The sequence below is a fragment of the Xenopus tropicalis genome, chromosome 2, assembly GCF_000004195.4.
Source record: "Xenopus tropicalis strain Nigerian chromosome 2, UCB_Xtro_10.0, whole genome shotgun sequence".
In the NCBI taxonomy this organism is placed as follows: Eukaryota; Metazoa; Chordata; class Amphibia; order Anura; family Pipidae; genus Xenopus; species Xenopus tropicalis.
Window position 1 is genome coordinate 26,660,041 of NC_030678.2, and position 20,389 is coordinate 26,680,429.

A 20,389-nucleotide genomic window follows, 5' to 3' on the forward strand; every position below is an offset into this window, starting at 1 on the left:
AGTGAGCACCGAGCGTGAACTATTGAGGAGAGTTAAGGGTGTGCGTATAAGGTCTTTCGTCTGTACATGGGTACTTTCTATGGGGCATTGTGTATGGGGGCTACTGTCTGTCTATGGGGTCAATTGGGGGCACTGTCTATGGGGGGCATTGTCTATAGGGGGAAATGGGGCACTGTGTATGGGGGCACTGTCTATGGAGGGTACTATCTATTGGGCCATTGGGGCAAAAAAAATGAATTTAAAAAATGGGGTGTGGCAATTGGGGCATGGTCAAAAAAATTGCACCGCTGCACGCGCCAAATCTTTTTATCCCTCTCTTCATTTTTCAAATGTTGGGAGGTATGCTTTATGTATACTCCCATTATAAAATATAAGGATACCCTAAGTCACTGAAACTGGAATACCTAGAGAAAACCCACTCAGACACAGGGAGAACACACAAATTCAGATAGTGCCAAAGCCAGAACTGAGGGCCCCAGAACTGCAAGGCAGAAGTGCTACTTGCACACAGGTACTAGAGAAAAATACTCCTTTTCCAGAAGCCATGCACTTAGGCTATAACAAAATTTGTATTATAAGTTAATTCAGAATAAAAATAGTGTTATAGTGCAGGCAGCCATACACTGAGATAAGATCTACAGTAGATCTGAGACTCTGCAGGTACAGGGAAAAGAATGATAAAGGAGCGTATTCATACATTTTAATGAGAAACTACACATATCTAACCATTGAGAAACTAGTTGGTGGTGGTGTGGCTGCTCTTTCTCTCCTAATACAAGCTGGAGAGAAATGTATGAATAAGAATTTGGGTAAGATAATCTAGTATAAATAAATCTAAAGCAACTGGACTTCCAACTGAAGAACCTGCTTGGATGAGTAGTGAATTAGTCCAGTTGCTTTACATTTATTTATACTAGATGATTTGGGTAAGAATTTCTACTAAATTTTTTTTGTTTTCATTTTTGCAATTTCCAATTTAGTGATGTCAGGCTTTGCTTTTAATATGCAGGCAGCGCTCTATTCAAGGGACTCCAAAATGGAACACAGAGGCCTGAGCCAGTTTGTCAACAGCAAAATGCAGAGTGCAAAATGCAATAAAATGGCCCGTTGCAGCCTACTTTGCACTGTGTGTTATGCTGTGTAAATGACCCCTAATATAAAAATGTGGCTCCCCCTTTTATTCACAAGCAACACGCTATTCAGTTGGCTAGCTGAAAAGTTGCATGGAGGCCTGCAGCAATTTGTAAACAGCAGAATTGTATTATATTTTCTGATACAGGTATGGGACCCGTTATCCAAAAATCTCTGGAGTCTATGGGAGATTTTTCTGGACCAGGATTAATTAAAAACATCACGTAAAAGCAATCTATGAAGAGCTTTGCCATATTGAGGAGTAACCGTGGAGAGCTGCCATGTTGGCCTCCTTACATATCTTACACCAGCTCTGTGTCTTAGCAAATGTAACCAGTGCAATACAAAGTATCCCTTTTTCAAAAGAAAGTCAGTTGGGTTTTTAATTTCTTTTTTTTAATTAACAATAGTAATGCTATGAACTTCTTGTAAGAGGTAAATACTAGTGATGAGCGAATCTGTCCCGTTTTGCTTCGCCATAAAATTCGCGTAAACGGCAAGAAAATTTGTGAAACCCATTTCTCGCGTGATTTTTTTGTCGCCCGCGGCTATATTTTGTTGCCCGAGTAAAATTTTGATGCGACTGTGACCGCACCCTTTTTTTAAGCGCCAGCACCCAATTTGGCGCTTGACAAAAAAATCTGCACAACAAATTTTTCCATGGCAAATTTTTACTGAAGTTTCGCAAAACTATTCACCCAATGGCGAAATGCAGAAATTTGCTGCGAATCCAAGCCTGGTGAAAAAATCCGCTCATTACTAACACTTTTAAAGACAATGCTGTGAGAACCTCTGTTCCTGTGTTATAACTCACTCAAGTTTTAATTCACACAATATGCTTTTTTTTTTAAAAGAGCCAAATGACAAAGCAGCATTTAATTCTATTAATAACATAAAGTGTTATGTGGGGTAAATTTATTAATACTGGTGATGTTGCAAAAGACTGCTTTTATCAAGTAATGGTCTTGTGTAACCATGACAACAATAGGGGATTGTGACATCACAGGCATGTAGTTGTTAGACCACACACATTGAGTCATGTGACCTGCAGGAGAGCATTGTGACATCACAGTGAAACAGCTGGGTCTCACCCTGCCTAATGTTTACATCAGAAGAGAAGAATCACACGAAGTAAAAGCAGCGATAGGCTAAGAACTCCGTTCTTAGTCTCTCCTTCTTTTACTTCATTTAGAGATCTTTTCAGCTTTTAAAATCTATTATCAAGGTAAGAGAATAGAATTAACTGTTTTTCCAGTGAAACCAATTATAATTGTAGATATTTAAAACCTTTTAATTGGATGTTTCAGCTCTGCAGTGCTTGTGAGTAATGGCTCAGCATTGCTTCTATGGGAAAACCTGTGTTTTGCTTATATGTGAATAGTGATTCACCATTAATAAAATATCGTTGGTCACTTTTGCTTTAATGAAAGTCTGCAGTATAGAGACATTACTCCCTTCATGGCCATTTCCATATTTATATTTTGCTTATTAATAAATGAATATCATGTACTAAAACCAATGTGAAGCCAAAAGCCACAATTCAATTTGCATGGAGGGAGAAGCAGATAAATACTCATTTTATGAGCTGGAACAATTAGTTAAATAGGAAAATATTATACTTTTATGCATGGTACTATATATATATAGGTGCAAAGAGCTTTACTCTAATCTAATTTAATTTGCTTATATCTTTCTATTGCAGAACAACTAAAAATGAAATTTCAATATACTTATATTTGGATCATCATATTTGGACTACATTTTCTATTTTCCACATCCACATCAGGTAAAGTATTTAATCTCAAAGGCAAAAAAAAGTCCTCATTTCTGTTAACTGATGTTTTATATTTTGTGGTAGGAAGGACAAGAATAGATAGTCTCTTTATATCAGTAAATCCACCTAAATAAAAATGATGATATAGAGAGTTGGAGTCTAACCTATTTTAAACATAAGCTCAATAAGCACGGCTCATGTTTGCAGTGTGTATCGTACAGGTACAGGACCTGCTATAAAAAAAAAAAAAGCTTTGACTTATAGGAAGGTCATCTCCCATAGACTCCATTTTAATCAAATAATTTAATTCACCTTGTTTCCATTGTTCTGTAATAAAACAGTACCTTGTACTTAATGGTTAGTAAGCTGCATAATATCCATATTCTTGGAAAATCAATCCTATTGTCTATTTAATATTCAAATGTTTTTTAGTCGACTTCAAGTAAGGTGATCCATATTATGGAAGGACACCATTTCCGGAAAACCCCAATAATAAAACAATAGTTATATTAGATCCCAGCTAATATATATTTAATCAATATTGGAGGCAAAACAACCCTATTGGGTTTATTTAATGTTAAGGTGATTTTTTAATACACTTAGGGGTACATTTACTAATCTACGAAACGTCCAAAAGCGTCCGAATGCGTTTTTTTCGTAATGATGGGTATTTTTGCAACTTTTTTGTCGCTCTTATGACTTTATCGTTTATTTTCCGCAACTTTTTAATCGCCGTCGCGCAAAATTTCGGATTGGTTTTTCCACCTTTTACAATTGCTGAATACGAAAAAATCACGGCGGCGTCAAAAAAATTGCGCAAAATACAATAAAGTCGCGATGGCGACGAAGAAGTCGTCCAAAATGCGAAAAAACCGCGACAGCGATGAAAAAGTCGCAAAATTTTAATTTCCAATCCGATTTTTTCCCATTCGGGATTTGGATTCAAGGACTAGTAAATGTGCCCCTTACAGTTTGGAGATCCAAATTACAGAAAGACCCCTTATCCAGAAAACCCTAGGGCCCAAGCTCCCCAACACTTTTTCCATTTAAATATGGCTCACGGGTATAAAAGGGGATCCCTGATGCAACTGATTATTAATCTATAATTATATATATATATATATAAAATGTAATTGATAGGGCCTCAACCTATAGATTCCTGCAAAGTGTTACAAATAAATATTGTACAAAAACCTGTCCAGCCAAGTAGGTTTCTACTAACGCTAATATTGTTTTGGCAGATGAAACACAAAAAAGAATAAAAAGAGATGGAGTGGTTATGTATCCAAATGGAACAAAAGGGACCAAGGAAATACACCAAACTCCTGGAATGCCAAGTGTTGTAAATGACACCAAAGAAGATTTGAAATATATTCTCCCTGTAGCTTTAATGCTATCTATGGTGGCAATTCCTTTGCTTTGTTTTATTGCGTGGTAAGTCACGTTACTTAAAGTCACTTTATTTTGCTGCTGTTGTTTAATAAAACATTTTGACATTGGTTATACTATTTCATTGGCTATAATTTAACATCATATTCACTTTGAGTATTTCCCTACCATTCAGTTGAAGTAAAGAAGCCATATGGCTGAAACATTTACAAAAGTCCACTTGCTTTAGGCCTATCACTACTAGACACCACAATACTGCCAATATTCTACACATGCACTATCATTTCATATATTGTGCTTTTCTTTTGTCTCTGCAGGTTAGTGTATGTAAAATGTATGCGGACAAAGCAAACAGATAAGGATGTAGAGAACCCGCCAGTGCAGCCAGAGGAAAAATCTTCTAAAACACCTGAAAGCTCTGATAGGTTTGTAAACCTCAACAAAGTTTTCTAATCCATTCTTTCCCAACCCAACAATCCACCTCTATTTATAGGTGCACACCTGCCCCACCTCTGATATTACGAAGGGGCGGAGCAGGTGCATGGCTATAAATAGTGGCTACTGGAGGCAGAAGTGGGGCATAGTAAGGTCATGGGTGAGAAGGGTGGAAATAAGTAAAGCATGAAAGTTTCCAAAGTCAGAAAGTTTTTTGCGCCGTTTACGATCATTTGGATACAAAACTGTTGTATCTTTTGGATCCTACCACGATATTTGGAATCAGATGCCTAGCCTAGAGTATATAAACAACACTGCTTCTTTTAAATTTACATTTATCCATATGTACCTTAGTGATATAAAACATGTTTGCAGGTTGATTTTTTTACCACAATTGATAAAATTCCCATCCATAAATAAGTAAAAAATAACAGAATAACTTTTTGTTTTATAGCTTCTTCAGGTGTCTGTGGAAGAAGATTATGGAGAAGATTAGAAAGAAGAAACCAAAACTTCCAGATGTAGAGAACCCGCCTGAAACAGCTCAGTCTGAGCAAAAATTAAAAGCAGCTAAAAGGTCTGTTTGGTTTATAGGCCTCAATTACAAAAATTTTGTATCTTTCGGATTGTAACAATACAAATTTTCGTAACATTTCCGCACATCAGAAATGATCATTTAAGAATATGAATTTTCGCAAATCGTACTTTAAAACAATTGAACTTCGTACATTGATAAATGGCCCCCTACTGTAGATGTTGGCCCAAACCTGCATAGCCCAAACTGCACATCACTATCAGATGCCTAGCCTAGAGTATTTAAACAACACTGCTTCTTTTAAATTTACATTTATCCATATGCACCTTAGTGATATAAAACGTTTGCAGGTTGAATTTTTTTACCTCAATTGATAAAATTCCCATCCAGAAAAAGTAAAAAATAACAGAATTACTTTTTGTTTTATAGCTTCTTCAGGTGTCTGTGCAAGAAGATTATGGAGAAGATTAGAAAGAAGAAACCAAAACTTCCAGATGTAGAGAACCCGCCTGAAACAGCTCAGTCTGCACAAAAATTAAAAGCAGCTAAAAGGTCTGTTTGGTTTGTAGGCCTCAATTAACTATACATATTGTTTGCCTTGATTGATTCTTTTAATACACACATGCAATCAAATTTTAAATAATGTACTTTTTTTGTTTAAAGTTCTGTGCATAAAGGAAAACAGCAAAAGAAGAAGAAGAAGAAAGTTGCTAAAAAAACAGAGCTTCCAGTAGCAGCTCAGTCTGAAGCAGCATCTGAAAGCCCTGATAGGTTTGTGCCTACAGTTTTTTTTATTTAGAACAATTATTCTTTAACAGAACACTGTCTCGCTATAGCAGAAGTCCCTACCTTATAGCTCTCACTTCTAAAGCAGCCAACTGCTACAGCTAAGTTTAATGGTAATTCAAAGGCAGCCACATATTGCTAAATGTAATGTCAAAGCTTTAACCCACAAATCAGTAATACTTTATCACTATATAATACAACTCAAAAATTAGTAATAGCTACACACCAGTGGCTCTGTATTATACTCAGGTAGTATGGTTATTATTAGCTATACACTCAGGAAGTATGTCTATGGGTTAAACTGATTATATATTCTACAAAGCAGAGATAATAGAGGTTGTGATGTTTACACTTTTCTGTTTTTACAGTAGAGAGCACAGAGAACAGGTAGAGAAAATAGAAGAACCTACTGAGGTAGAGAAAATAGAAGATCATATTGAGCAAAGGCTTCCAGAACCTGAAAGTGGCGCTTTAGTGCCAATTAATACTTTCAGCTTTCTGGAGTCTCTGGTGACCTTAAATGAAAAGCCTACTAAGAATCAGAAACGTAAAAAGTGAGTTTGCTTTGCATATATTAAACAGCACATGTGTTTATTATTATTTAGTAGGAAGAATGTAGCAATAACTATTAAACTATGGATTTGACATTTGATTTGGGATAAATGAAAATAACTGGATGGTTATAAGATGAAGAATAAATTGTTATAGATATCTTATATTCATTTGTATAGCACTACAAATATATCCATCTTTTATGCTATCTTTTACAAGCCATAATTATATATAGAATATTTTGAGAATGTTTATGTAAGTCCTAGGGGTGTTAGTAATAGCTGGAATGGGGCCGCTACCTTAGAATCTGTGATATTTGAAGCTGAAATTTGGGTTATGCAGTAGCAGAATCCAACAGAAGCTTTAATGTGCTGCTTATATAAATTATTTCTTTACAAATCCAGAGTTAAGAGGTTTGCTTAAATTGACACTCTTTGGTTTGTACAGGGTACAACGGTCTATGAAAATAGAAGAGATTCTAGAAAGTAAAGAAGACACAGAAGGCTTGCTCCAGCGGTTGATGGAACTAAAGAGCAAGTCACCGACTGCTCAGAACCTCAACATGTAAGTATTGTAAACCCAAACAGTGCTTCCCTTAGTAAATGCCCTATGAAATTCATAAATAATTTCCTGCTCAGCACAACACAAGATATATGTCAAGGATCTAATAATTCATTTATTTTATAGTTCGGTGTGTTATGAAAAGATTGACGACACCTACAGTGAGGAGCAAGGGGAGCCCTCACTGAAATTTGAGCTGGAAACCTCCACTTTCCAGCCTGAGACTTTAGAGCCTTTGGAATCTGAGATGTGAGTTTGCCAAGTTCATTATACTATTTAAAAATAGAAACAGTTATATAAACATTTGATTTATGATTTTATTGCCTGGCGTGGGGATGTGAATATGCTTTTTGGGCAGTAACCATAACAACCATGCCTAAAAAACATAAAACAATATAATTGTTACTGGGTAGCAGAGTAGTATACTGAGACAGACTAAATTTATTTCTCATTTTGTTTCTCCTTCACAGTAAAGGGAAACTTGTACCTCTCGAGCCAACTAAAAATATCTACGGTAACGAGGAAGAGGAACTTCTACTGCAACTGGAGCTGTTAATACTATTATTAACATGTATCCATAAGTCTGCAGAACCCAAGATGTGAGATTTCTAAGCTCTATATACTAAATCACTATAGCGTTTTTAAATTCAGATTGTACTTTTAATGATAAAACAGGGCAAAAGTCTTAATGATATCTTAAATACAAATATTCATTTTATAAAGTAGTACTTGTTCATCAAATCCCCAGATTTCATAAACGTAAAAAAGTAACACATTTTTGTAATCCACAGTGATGCGCAACTTGTGCACAAAGAACCAATGGAAGATATCTGTCGTGATGAGGAACTTCTATTGCAAGCGGAGCTAATTTTATTATTATTATTATTAACGTGCAAAGAGAAACTTGTGTTTGTTGAACCAAGTGAAGATATATGTGGTGATGAGGAACTTCTGTTGGAAGTGGAGCCAACAGTCGCCAGCTCTCAGTCACCTCAGAAATCAAAGCAGCAGAAAGCAAAAGTGTGTAAATTCTATACACACAAGGAAGCAAAACTTTGTAAACTTCCTAAGCCGAAGAAAACAATACAGCGGAAAGCAAAAGTTTGCAGATATTATATGCCTAACAAAGGAAAAGTCTGCAGATTTTACAGGCCGAGCAAAGAAAAAGTTTTCAGATTTTTAAAATCTGAGAAAAAAACACAGGAGAAAGCAAAAGTTTGCATGTTTTATTGGTCTTAGAAGCGCCAAGGAACATTCTTAGGCCATGCATATTCAAGAACTGTGGAACCTAAAATGAATGGGACTGTCTTGATTCGCATAACCGTAAAAGGGTGGGATTTTGGGTGGATCGGGGCTGTGTCACGCCTAAATGGACACAGCCATGGCGGATCAAGACATGACCTAATACGTTTGGATGAAGCAATACTGCTCCCAGTTCTACACTGAAAGAAGAGGAAACAATTTGTATACCAATAGCGCCGAGTATTACCCACAGTTTTTCTTTGCAACAAATACTGTTTGTTGCAAAGTAGTGATAACAAAATAAAAATGATGACAATAAATTATGTTTTATTCCTTTTCAATTGTGAATGATCAAATAGAATGCTGTATTTAAATATATATTTATATTGGGACCTGTTATCCAGAATGCATTGAGATCTTTATATAATTTGGATCTCCATATCTGAAAGGGGATATTCACATTTAGACAATATTCTAAATTTTAACAGCTCCTAGGAGAAAACATACATGTTTGTAAATCATTTTTATTAATTTTAGGGGCAGGTTTATCTTTCCTATGGGATTTTTAAAAGTGTATTTAGTGACTTTTAACTTTTACCATTTGATAAATACACTCCTAAAAATTCATCTATTAAGTTCTAAAGTGACATTTTGATATGCCCCTATATATATGTAACATTTGTTTGGCTTAGATTAGGCAAACCCAGGCTAGTAGTGTATTGTAGAACATGTGTTACATGCAACCCTTAATACTTAGGATGGGCCTCTGCTATATGGGAGAGATATGGATAGGAGCTAAGGGTGTAGTTGAACTACAACTTGATAACACTGTGTACTGCAGTTGATATAAATGGACGCCAGAGAGTTTCTTATGGTGAACTATTAACAAGTTTATTGTCCCAGACAATTCATGGATGGTGCAGGGTTATCATACTCACAAGCACAAGCAGTATAGATGGTACAATGAGACATGCTCTGACGCAGAAGAGAGGGTGTGCACCGTTTTATCCCAACTCTTGGTAGAGTCTGGGCAGGGAAACACACCTTTCAACCATTACCCCTTGGGAGGTAGTCCAAGTAGTAGGGACTCCTCTACTCTCTCCTCTAACCTCTAGTGGATGAGTCCTCCGGGTGAGTAGGGATCAGGGGTTATCCTGCCTGTCACTATCTCTACTCCGAGGCAACATTGCTGGATAGGAGAATTACTCCTGGATCTAATCACTCCTTTGGTGGAGCTAATGGCTGCCCTTTCTAGCTAGAGATTAAAGTGCTTTTACTTTAATCTGCTGTGCTTGCTTATCCTCGTTCACGGGGCCCTGTCCCCGACTTTCACTAGAGGTATAAGGTCCTCTAGGGTACAATGGCTTCTGGGGGCCTACTTTCTGCTCCCAGGCTCAGATGGAGCTCTGCTTTGGAAACAGCATGCAGCCAAAAGAGGTTTGCAGGGGGCGTGAACAACCAGGCTAAACCTATAGGGAATAGTTATGTTGGGTTGAAAACCCCACAGACTGTTCTTCGACTTTAGCTTATTCTTCTGCTTCTTCTTCTTCTTCGCGCCCCCCATTTTCTAAACGCTACTCCTCCTACAGTTTTAGGGGTACAACACCCAAACTCCCCACACATCTTCACCCTATAGCAGAGCAGGTTGCTTGTGCTTTTCTAAGCGATCCGGCCCCCCGTATTTTTGTGGCGCCCCTCCGAACCCCCCAATTTTCCCATTGACTTTGACAGGGAAGATTTTAAAACTGCTGCCACACTTACAGCTTTGAAGCTGCACCCCCCAAACTTGAATAACATAATCATGGGGTCACCCCGAATGAAGCAGCAACATTTGTTGGATGACCCCAAAGTGGGAGGGGCCAACAACAGCCAATCAAATTTTAATCATTGACTTTAATGGGGAAATTGAAACTGCTGCCAATCATGCAGCTTTGAGGTTACACTCCCCAAACTTGAATCACATAGTCATGGGATCAGCCGGAATGAAAATAGGATGATTATTGGATGCCCAAAAGTGGGCGGAGCTGTGAACCACCAATCAGATTTTACCTATTCATTTGGCGGAAATTCAACCTGCTGCCAGTCTCACAGTAATAACGTCGGGGTCCCAAAACTTTTTACACTTGGTCACTAGGGGACTGCAGTTTAAGTTTTGAAAAGTGGGTGGAGCCACCAACAGCCAATCAAATTTCACCTATTGATTTTTATTGGTTTGATGCCAGATTTTCCAAACTTTGCACAGTCAGTCACTGGGTGACTACGCATTCAGGTTTTTTTTTTTTTTTTAAACCTGCAAAGTGGGAGGGGCCAATAGCAGCCAATCATATTGTACCCATTGACTTTTATGGGGAAATTGAAACTGCTGCCAATCTTACAGCTTTGAGGCTACACTTCCCAAACTTGAATCACACCGTCATGGGCTCAGCCTGAATGAAAATATGATGATTGTTGGATGCCCAAAAGTGGGCGGAGATGTGAACAGCCAATCAGATTTTACCTATTGACTTGGCAGAAATCCAACCTGCTGCCATTCTCACAGTAATAACACCGGGGACCCCAAACTTTGCAGAGTTAGGCACCAGGTAACTGTGGTTCAAGGTAAGAAAAAGTGGGCGGAGCCCCCAACAGCCAACCAGAGTTTACCTATTGACATTCAATGGGGAAATTAAACCTGCTGCCGATCTTACAGAATTAATACCAGGGTCCCCAAACTTTTCACAGTTGGTCACTATGGGACTGCAATTTTAGTTTTGAAAAGTGGGCGGAGCCACCAACAGCCAATCAGAGTTTACCTATTGACTTTCAATGGGGAAATCCAACCTGCTGCCATTCTCACAGTACTAACACCAGGGTCCCCAAACTTTTCACAGTTGGTCACTAGGGGACTGCAATTTTAGTTTTGAAAAGTGGGCGGAGCCACCAACAACCAATCAGATTTCACCTATTGATTTTTATTGGTTTGTTGCCAGGCTTCCCAAACTTTGCATAGTCAGACACTGGGTGACTACGCATTTACGGTTTTTTGTATTTTTGTAAGTGGGTGGAGCCACCAACAGCCAATCAGATTTTACCTATTGACTCTAAATGGGGAAATTCAACCTGCTGCCATTCTCACAGTATTAACACCAGGGTCCCCAAACGCTTCACAGTTGGTCACTATTGCACTACAGTATTAGTTTTGAAAAAGTGGGCAGGGCCACCAACAGCCAATCAGATTTCACCTATTGAATTTTATTCGTTTGATGCCAGAGTTCGCAAACTTGACTTTGTACTCAAGGTTAGAAAAAGTAGGCGGGGCCGCCAAAAGCCAATCACATTTCTTTCATTGTTTTCAGTGGGAAAATTTTAACTGCTGCCATTCTCACATGTTTAATGTCAGGGTCCCCAAACTTTGCACAGTTTGTCATTAGGTGACTATGTTCCAAGTTTTAAAAAGTGGGTGGGGCCAACAACAACCAATTAGATATCACCTATAGACTTCATATGTTTAAATTTAAACTGCGGCCATTCTTTAAATATTAATACTAAGGTCTCCAAACTTTGCAGAGCTAGTCACCTTGTAATTGCAGTTCAGATTTAGAAAAAGTGGGTGGAGCCAAAAACAGCCAATCAGACTTCACCTATTGAATTTTTTTGGTTTATATTTAAAATGTTGCTTTGCTCACACTATTTATGTCAGGGTTCCCAACCATGTGGGAGGAGCCACCAACAGCCAATCCATTTCCACCCATTAGATTTCATTGGTTTATATTTAAACTGATGCCATTATTTAAATATTAATTCCAGGGTTGTTAAAGTTTCCTGAGTTAGTCACTGGGTATTTGCCATTCAAATTTAGGAAAAAAAGTGGGCGGAGCCACCAACAGCAAATAACATTTCACCTATTTACTTTCAATGCTGTCAGCCTCACAATGAATGCCTGAGTCCCCAAAATTTGCAAAGTTGGTCACTGGGGGACTGCAGTTAAAAAATAGGAAAAGTAGGTTGGGCCACTAACAGCCAATCAGATTTCATCCATTAAATTTTATTGGTTTAAATTTAAAATGCCGTCATTCTCAAACTATTTATGCCAGGGTGCCCACTGTTTGTCACTGGGTGACTTCGACTCAAGGTTAGAAAAAGTGGGCGGAACCACCAATCACAATTCACCTATTGACTTTTATTGGTTTAAATTTTAATTGCTGCCGTTCTTTATTAATCCCCGGGTCCCTAAACTTTGCAGAGTTAGTCACTGGGTAACTGCAGTTCCAGGTTAGAAAAAGGGGGTGGAGCCACCAACCGCCAATCAGATGTCGTTGACTTTCAGTGGGGAAATTTAAGTTGCTGACATTCAGACACTATTAAAACCAGGGTCTCCAAACTTTGCACAGAGGTTTTTACTGTATAACTGTGGGTCCAAGGTTAGAGAAAGTGGGCAGAGCCCATTCAGTGACATCATGTTTTTCAACCCAACATGAAGTTTGTTCTCAAACTTCCCTTTCTAGTTTCTTATGGTTTCTTACTGTAAGCAGCATTGGCATCCACAGTAAGGCACAAGGGAGGCACTTGCCCCCCACAATTTCCCCCTCAAACAGGGCAAGTACAAGTGCCCCAGGTGGCCATAGTGGTGTTTAAGATCTCAGCTTGTGCTGATTGTGGGTCTCTCTCCTGATAATACCGGCCGTCTCTCTGGCAGTTGCTGCAGCCTCAGACTTGTTCCCTTGTATCTTCTCTGAGCCCCAGCCTGGTCACATGATGCTATTGGAGCAATAGGTAAATTGCAATGGATCTAATGACTTTAATATGTGACATAACTACTCATAAAAAACTTGGGAGGGGCCAACTCCCGGAACTGTAACTGGCCAACTTATGTCTTTGTGCTGTGGGGGCGCAACCCACTGCCCGCACGGGGAGGACATAGAGACTCCTACGCGACATGAAGTGTCCTGCTCGGAACTGAACTCAGGTCTCCAGCGCGCAAGGCTGCAGTGCTATGCACTGAGCCACAGTACGGCCCAAGTGGTCTAGCTCTCAGTTTATATATGTCTTTCAGTCTGTGTGGGAGGGGCCAACAACAACCAATCAAATTTCATCCATTGACTTTAATGGGGAAATTGAAACTGCTGCCACACTTACAGCTTTGAGGCTACACTCCCCACTCTTGAATCACATTGTCATGGGATCAGCCTGAATGAAAATATGATAATTGTTGGATGCCCAAAAATGGGCAGAGCTGTGAACAGCCAATCAGATTTTACCTACTGACTTGGCAGAAATTCAACCTGCTGCCATTCTCACAGTAATAACACCGGGGTCCCCAAACTTTGCAGGGTTAGGCACCAGGTAACTGCGGTTCAAGGTTAGAAAAAGTGGGCGGAGCCACCAACAGCCAATCAGATTTACCTATTGACTTTCAATGGGGAAATTCCACCTGCTGCCATTCTCACAGTATTAACACCAGGGTCCCCAAACTTTGCATAGTCAGTCACTGGGTGACTTCATACTCAAGGTTAGAAATAGTGGGCGGGGCTGCCAAAAGCCAATCACATTTCTTTCATTGTTTTCAGTGGGGAAATTTTAACTGCTGCCATTCTCACATGTTTAATGTCAGGGACCCCAAACTTTGCACAGTTTGTCACTAGGTGACTATGTTCCAAGTTTAGAAAAGTGGGTGGGGCCAACAACAACCAATAAGATATCACCTATAGACTTCATATGTTTAAATTTAAACTGCGGCCATTCTTTAAATATTAATACCAAGGTCTCCAAACTTTGCAGAGCTAGTCACCAGGTAACTGCGGTTCAAAGTCAGAAAAAGTGGGTGGGACCACCAACAGCCAATCAGATTTTAACTATTGATTTTCAATGAGAATGGCAGCAGGTTGAATTTCCCCACAGTATTAAACACCAGAATCACTAGGGGACTGCATTTTAAGGTTTTTAAAAGTGGGTGGAGCCACCAACAGCCAACCAGACTTCACCTATTGAATTTTTTTTGGTTTAAAATTAAAATGCTGTCAGGGTTTCCAAACTTTGCACAGTCAGTCACTGGCTGACTATGTATTCAGGGTTAGAACAAGTAGGTGGAGCAACCAACAGCCAATCTTTTTCCACCCATTAAATTTCATTGGTTTATAGTTAAACGGGGGCACTGGGTATTTGCAGTTCAAAGTTAGAAAAAGTGAAAAAAAGAGTTAGAAAAAGTGGGCGGAGCCACCAACAGCCAATAACATTTCACCTATTTACTTTCAATGATGAAGTGTAAAATACTGTCAGTCTCACAATTTTTATGCCTGAGTCCCCAAACTTTGCAAAGTTGGTCAGAGGGGGACTGCAGTTCAAAAATAGAAAAAGTGGGTTGGGCCACCAACAGCCAGTTAGATTTCATCCATTGAATTGTATTGGTTTAAATTTAGAATGCCGTCATTCTCACACTATTTATGCCAGGGTGCCAGTGTTACTGGGTGACTTCGACTCAAGGTTAGAAAAAGTGGGCACACCCACCAACCACCAATAACGATTCACCTATTGACTTTTATTGGTTTAAATTTAAACTGCTTCTGTTCTTTAACTATTTATCCTAGGGTCCCTAAACTTTGCAGAGTTAGTCACTGGGTAACTGCAGTGGGGAAATTTAAATTGCTGCCATTCAGACACTATTAAAACCAGGGTCTCCAAACTTTGCACAGAGGTTTTTACTATATAACTGTGGGTCCAAGGTTAGAAAAAGTGGGCGGAGCCAACAACAGATCAGATTTCGTTTCGTGACTTCAGGTTTTTTCAACCCAACATGAAGTTGTTCTCAAACTTCCCTTTCTAGTTGGATAGATGCTGCTATTAAAACAACTGCCTGCCATAGACTGTAAAATCTAAAGCACGGGTTGTTGGGTAAATGACTGCCAATATAGTATATTTTATGTTGCTGTTTTATCCACGCCTACAGTGTAACACATGGCACAGCAAGATCAAAGGTATCTGGCAGGCAAGGGGTTACTGTCACATCTGGTACAATTGACTTGGTAGCTGGGTATTCAAAACGGCTGACACATGCTCCATCAAATAAACATTTCATTTCTACCTAATAACTGCTCCTGCTGTCAGCCTGGGACTAACAGCATGCGTACTACAGCTGTGTGCAGGTACAGGTATAGGTATAGGACCTGTTATCCAGAATGCTCGGGACCTGGGGATTTCCGGATAAAGGATATTTCCGTAATTTGGATCTCCATACCATAAGTCTGCTAAAAAATAATTTAAACAGATTGTTTTGGCTCCAATCAAGATTAATTATATCTTAGTTGGGATCAAGTACAAGGTACTGTTTTATTATTACGAGAAAAAGGAAACCATTTTTAAAGATTTGAATTATTTGCTTATAATGGAGTCTATGGGAGATGGCCTTTCTGTAATTCAGACCTTTCTCAATAACGGGTTTCCAAATAAGGGATCACATACCTGTACCATGCATAGGTCAACATTAATATTATTAATATATCTGGCTTTAAAATGAGTGCTACACGCACAAAGTCATGGTACAGGTACAGGACCCGTAATTCAGAATGCTCGGGACCAAGGGTATTCTGGATAAGGGGTCTTTCCATAATTTGGATCTCCATACCTAAAGTCTATTAAAAAAATCAACAAAACATGAATTAAACCCAATAGGATTATTAATTATATCTTAGTTGGGATCAAGTACAGGTACTGTTTTAATATTACAGAGAAAAGGGAATCATTTAACCATTAAATAAACCCAATAGGGCTGTTCTGCCCCCAATAAGGGGTAATTATATCTTAGTTGGGATCAAGTACAGGTACTGTTTTATTATTACAGAGAAAAGGGAATCATTTAACCATTAAATAAACCCAATAGGGCTGTTCTGCCCCCAATAAGGGGTAATTATATCTTAGTTGGGATCAAGTACAAATACTGTTTTATTATTACAGAGAAAAGGGAATCATTTAAACATGAAATAAACCCAATAGGGCTGTTCTGCCCCCAATAAGGATTAATTATATCTCAGTTTGGATCAAATACAAAGCGCTGTTTTATTTTTACATATAAAAGGAAATCAATTTTAAAAATCTGAATTATTTGATAAAAATGGAGTCTATGGGAGACCAGGCTTTACGAAATTCAGAGCTTTCTGGATATCGGGTTTCTGGATAACGGATCCCATACCCGTACATGTATAAAACGGCAGACATCATTATGAGTGGACACAACAGCATCCCTTTATGAAAGTTTATTGAAAATCCTGCAACTGCCTACAGGGAAGGAGAATTAGAAACTTTGCTGCCAAACTTGAGAGGATGGAGGTTGCCATGGCACTGTATACAGCTAATGATTAAAAAAAGTTGGCAGAGTGCCATTGAGCCCTATGGGAGACTTTCCTTGGGCCGGGTTGGAGCTGCAGAGTGCCATTGAGTCCTATGGGAGACTTTCCTTGGGCCGGGTTGGAGCTGCAGAGTGGCCATTGAGCCCTAATGGGAGACTTTCCTTGGGGCCGGGTTGGAGCTGCAGAGAGCCATTGAGCCCTATGGGAGACTTTCCTTGGGCCAGGTTGGAGCTGCAGAAGTGGCCATTGAGCCCTATGGGAGACTGTCCTTTGGCCGGGTTGGAGCTGCAGGGCCATTGACCTATGGGACTGCCTGCCAGGTTGGAGCCAGCCATTGAATGGGAGACTTTCCTTGGGCCAGGTTGGAGCTGCAGAGTGCCATTGAGCCCTATGGGAGACTTCCTTGGGCCAGGGTTGGAGCTGCAGTGTGGCCATTGAGCCCTATGGGAGACTTTCCTTGGGCCAGGTTGGAGCTGCAGAGTGCCATTGAGCCCTATGGGAGACTTTCCTTGGGCCGGGTTGGAGCTGCAGAGTGCCATTGAGCCCTATGGGAGACTTTCCTTGGGCCGGGTTGGAGCTGCAGAGTGCCATTGAGCCCTATGGGAGACTTTCCTTGGGCTTGGGTTGGAACTGCAGAGTGCCATTGAGCCCTATAGAAGGCTTCCAAAATCATGCATTGAAGTTTCAAAGCCCGAAAGGTTTTCGCACTGTTTACGATCATTTGGATATGAAAATTTTCGTGACTTTTGATCGCAAACACGATATTTTTTCGATGACCAAGAAAAGAATTTTCATGCAATTTTTGGCACATCAGAAATGATCGTGGTTACTCCTATATTTCTCTCTGTCTATCAGATTATGAGTAACACTTTTTCTACCATATTTCATTATTTTGTACAACCTGAACCTCAACTGAAATACAGTACCTGAGTGGAATATGTTGTATTACACAGAATTACATCCCATTTTTTTTAATTATATAAAACAGCTATGTATTACTAAATCTCACAGCATAGGGAAAGAAGCTATTCCCCAATCTCAGGGATGATATATGCCTATAAATGTCCTCTGCTATTTTCCCAACTCTTTGTTTATTTCTTATGGTTTCTTACTGTCAACAGCATTGGCATCCACAGTAAGGGACAAGGGAGGCACTTGCCCCCCACAATTTCCCCCTCAAACAGGGCAAGTACAAGTGCCCCAGGTGGCCATAGTGGTGTTTAAGATCTCAGCTTGTGCTGATTGTGGGTCTCTCTCCTGATAATACCGGCCGTCTCTCTGGCAGTTGCTGCAGCCTCAGACTTGTTCCCTTGTATCTTCTCTGAGCCCCAGCCTGGTCACATGATGCTATTGGAGCAATAGGTAAATTGCAATGGATCTAATGACTTTAATATGTGACATAACTACTCATAAAAAACTTGGGAGGGGCCAACTCCCGGAACTGTAACTGGCCAACTTATGTCTTTGTGCTGTGGGGGCGCAACCCACTGCCCGCACGGGGAGGACATAGAGACTCCTACGCGACATGAAGTGTCCTGCTCGGAACTGAACTCAGGTCTCCAGCGCGCAAGGCTGCAGTGCTATGCACTGAGCCACAGTACGGCCCAAGGGGTCTGGCTCTCAGTTTATATATGTCTTTCAGTCTGTGTGGGAGGGGCCAACAACAACCAATCAAATTTCATCCATTGACTTTTATGGGGAAATTGAAACTGCTGCCACACTTACAGCTTTGAGGCTAAACTCCCCACTCTTGAATCACATAGTCATGGGATCAGCCTGAATGAAAATATGATAATTGTTGGATGCCCAAAAATGGGCAGAGCTGTGAACAGCCAATCAGATTTTACCTACTGACTTGGCAGAAATTCAACCTGCTGCCATTCTCACAGTAATAACACCGGGGTCCCCAAACTTTGCAGGGTTAGGCACCAGGTAACTGCGGTTCAAGGTTAGAAAAAGTGGGCGGAGCCACAAACAGCCAATCAGATTTACCTAGTGACTTTCAATGGGGAAATTCAACCTGCTGCCATTCTCACAGTATTAACACCAGGGTCCCCAAACTTTGCATAGTCAGTCACTGGGTGACTTCATACTCAAGGTTAGAAATAGTGGGCGGGGCTGCCAAAAGCCAATCACATTTATTTCATTGTTTTCAGTGGGGAAATTTTAACTGCTGCCATTCTCACATGTTTAATGTCAGGGTCCCCAAACTTTGCACAGTTTGTCCCTGGGTGACTATGTTCCAAGTTTAGAAAAGTGGGCGGGGCGAACAACAGCCAATCAGATTTCACCTATAGACTTCATATGTTTAAATTTAAACTGCTGCCATTCTTTAAATATTAATACTAAGGTTCCCAAACTTTGCAGAGCTAGTCACCAGGTAACTGCGGTTCAAAGTCAGAAAAAGTGGGTGGGACCACCAACAGCCAATCAGATTTTAACTATTGATTTTCAATGAGAATGGCAGCAGGTGGAATTTCCCCACAGTATTAAACACCAGAATCACTAGGGGACTGCATTTTAAGGTTTTTAAAAGTGGGTGGAGCCACCAACAGCCAACCAGACTTCACCTATTGAATTTTTTTTGGTTTAAAATTAAAATGCTGTCAGGGTTTCCAAACTTTGCACAGTCAGTCACTGGCTGACTACGTATTCAGGGTTAGAACAAGTAGGTGGAGCAACCAACAGCCAATCTTTTTCCACCCATTAAATTTCATTGGTTTATAGTTAAACGGGGGCACTGGGTATTTGCAGTTCAAAGTTAGAAAAAGTGAAAAAAAGAGTTAGAAAAAGTGGGCGGAGCCACCAACAGCCAATAACATTTCACCTATTTACTTTCAATGATGAAGTGTAAAATACTGTCAGTCTCACAATTTTTATGCCTGAGTCCCCAAACTTTGCAAAGTTGGTCAGAGGGGGACTGCAGTTCAAAAATAGAAAAAGTGGGTTGGGCCACCAACAGCCAGTTAGATTTCATCCATTGAATTGTATTGGTTTAAATTTAGAATGCCGTCATTCTCACACTATTTATGCCAGGGTGCCAGTGTTACTGGGTGACTTCGACTCAAGGTTAGAAAAAGTGGGCACACCCACCAACCACCAATAACGATTCACCTATTGACTTTTATTGGTTTAAATTTAAACTGCTTCTGTTCTTTAACTATTTATCCTAGGGTCCCTAAACTTTGCAGAGTTAGTCACTGGGTAACTGCAGTGGGGAAATTTAAATTGCTGCCATTCAGACACTATTAAAACCAGGGTCTCCAAACTTTGCACAGAGGTTTTTACTATATAACTGTGGGTCCAAGGTTAGAAAAAGTGGGCGGAGCCAACAACAGATCAGATTTCGTTTCGTGACTTCAGGTTTTTTCAACCCAACATGAAGTTTGTTCTCAAACTTCCCTTTCTAGTTGGATAGATGCTGCTATTAAAACAACTGCCTGCCATAGACTGTAAAATCTAAAGCACGGGTTGTTGGGTAAATGACTGCCAATATAGTATATTTTATGTTGCTGTTTTATCCACGCCTACAGTGTAACACATGGCACAGCAAGATCAAAGGTATCTGGCAGGCAAGGGGTTACTGTCACATCTGGTACAATTGACTTGGTAGCTGGGTATTCAAAACGGCTGACACATGCTCCATCAAATAAACATTTCATTTCT

The 20,389-nt window shown here is 39.8% G+C and overlaps 2 protein-coding genes across 5 annotated transcripts in view; one reads left to right on the plus strand and one right to left on the minus strand.

Annotated features, from left to right (window-relative positions):
* The window catches only part of samsn1 (SAM domain, SH3 domain and nuclear localization signals 1), a 146,447-nt gene that overhangs the window by 61,790 nt on the left and 64,268 nt on the right, over window positions 1-20,389 (minus strand). The gene's annotated exons all lie outside the window — the stretch shown is intronic.
* LOC116408764 lies at window positions 4,153-8,719 on the plus strand. The gene is made up of 9 exons (XM_031896614.1): window positions 4,153-4,339; window positions 4,612-4,719; window positions 5,184-5,306; window positions 5,694-5,816; window positions 5,928-6,035; window positions 6,419-6,604; window positions 7,050-7,412; window positions 7,634-7,762; window positions 7,955-8,719. The coding sequence occupies exons 1-7, from the start codon at window positions 4,185-4,187 to the stop codon at window positions 7,168-7,170; spliced, it is 924 nt and encodes a 307-aa protein (XP_031752474.1). The 5' UTR covers window positions 4,153-4,184; the 3' UTR covers window positions 7,171-7,412; window positions 7,634-7,762; window positions 7,955-8,719.

What these genes read in the sequence shown, in the direction of transcription:
- LOC116408764 (XM_031896614.1), top strand. Translation starts at nt 4,185, where the DNA reads ATGTATCCAAATGGAACAAAAGGGACCAAGGAAATACACCAAACTCCT. An exon ending in GCATCTGAAAGCCCTGATAG is followed by an intron (nt 6,036 to 6,418) that starts GTTTGTGCCTAC and finishes CTGTTTTTACAG; the next exon opens with TAGAGAGCACAGAGAACAGG. An exon ending in AAGAATCAGAAACGTAAAAA is followed by an intron (nt 6,605 to 7,049) that starts GTGAGTTTGCTT and finishes TGGTTTGTACAG; the next exon opens with GGTACAACGGTCTATGAAAA.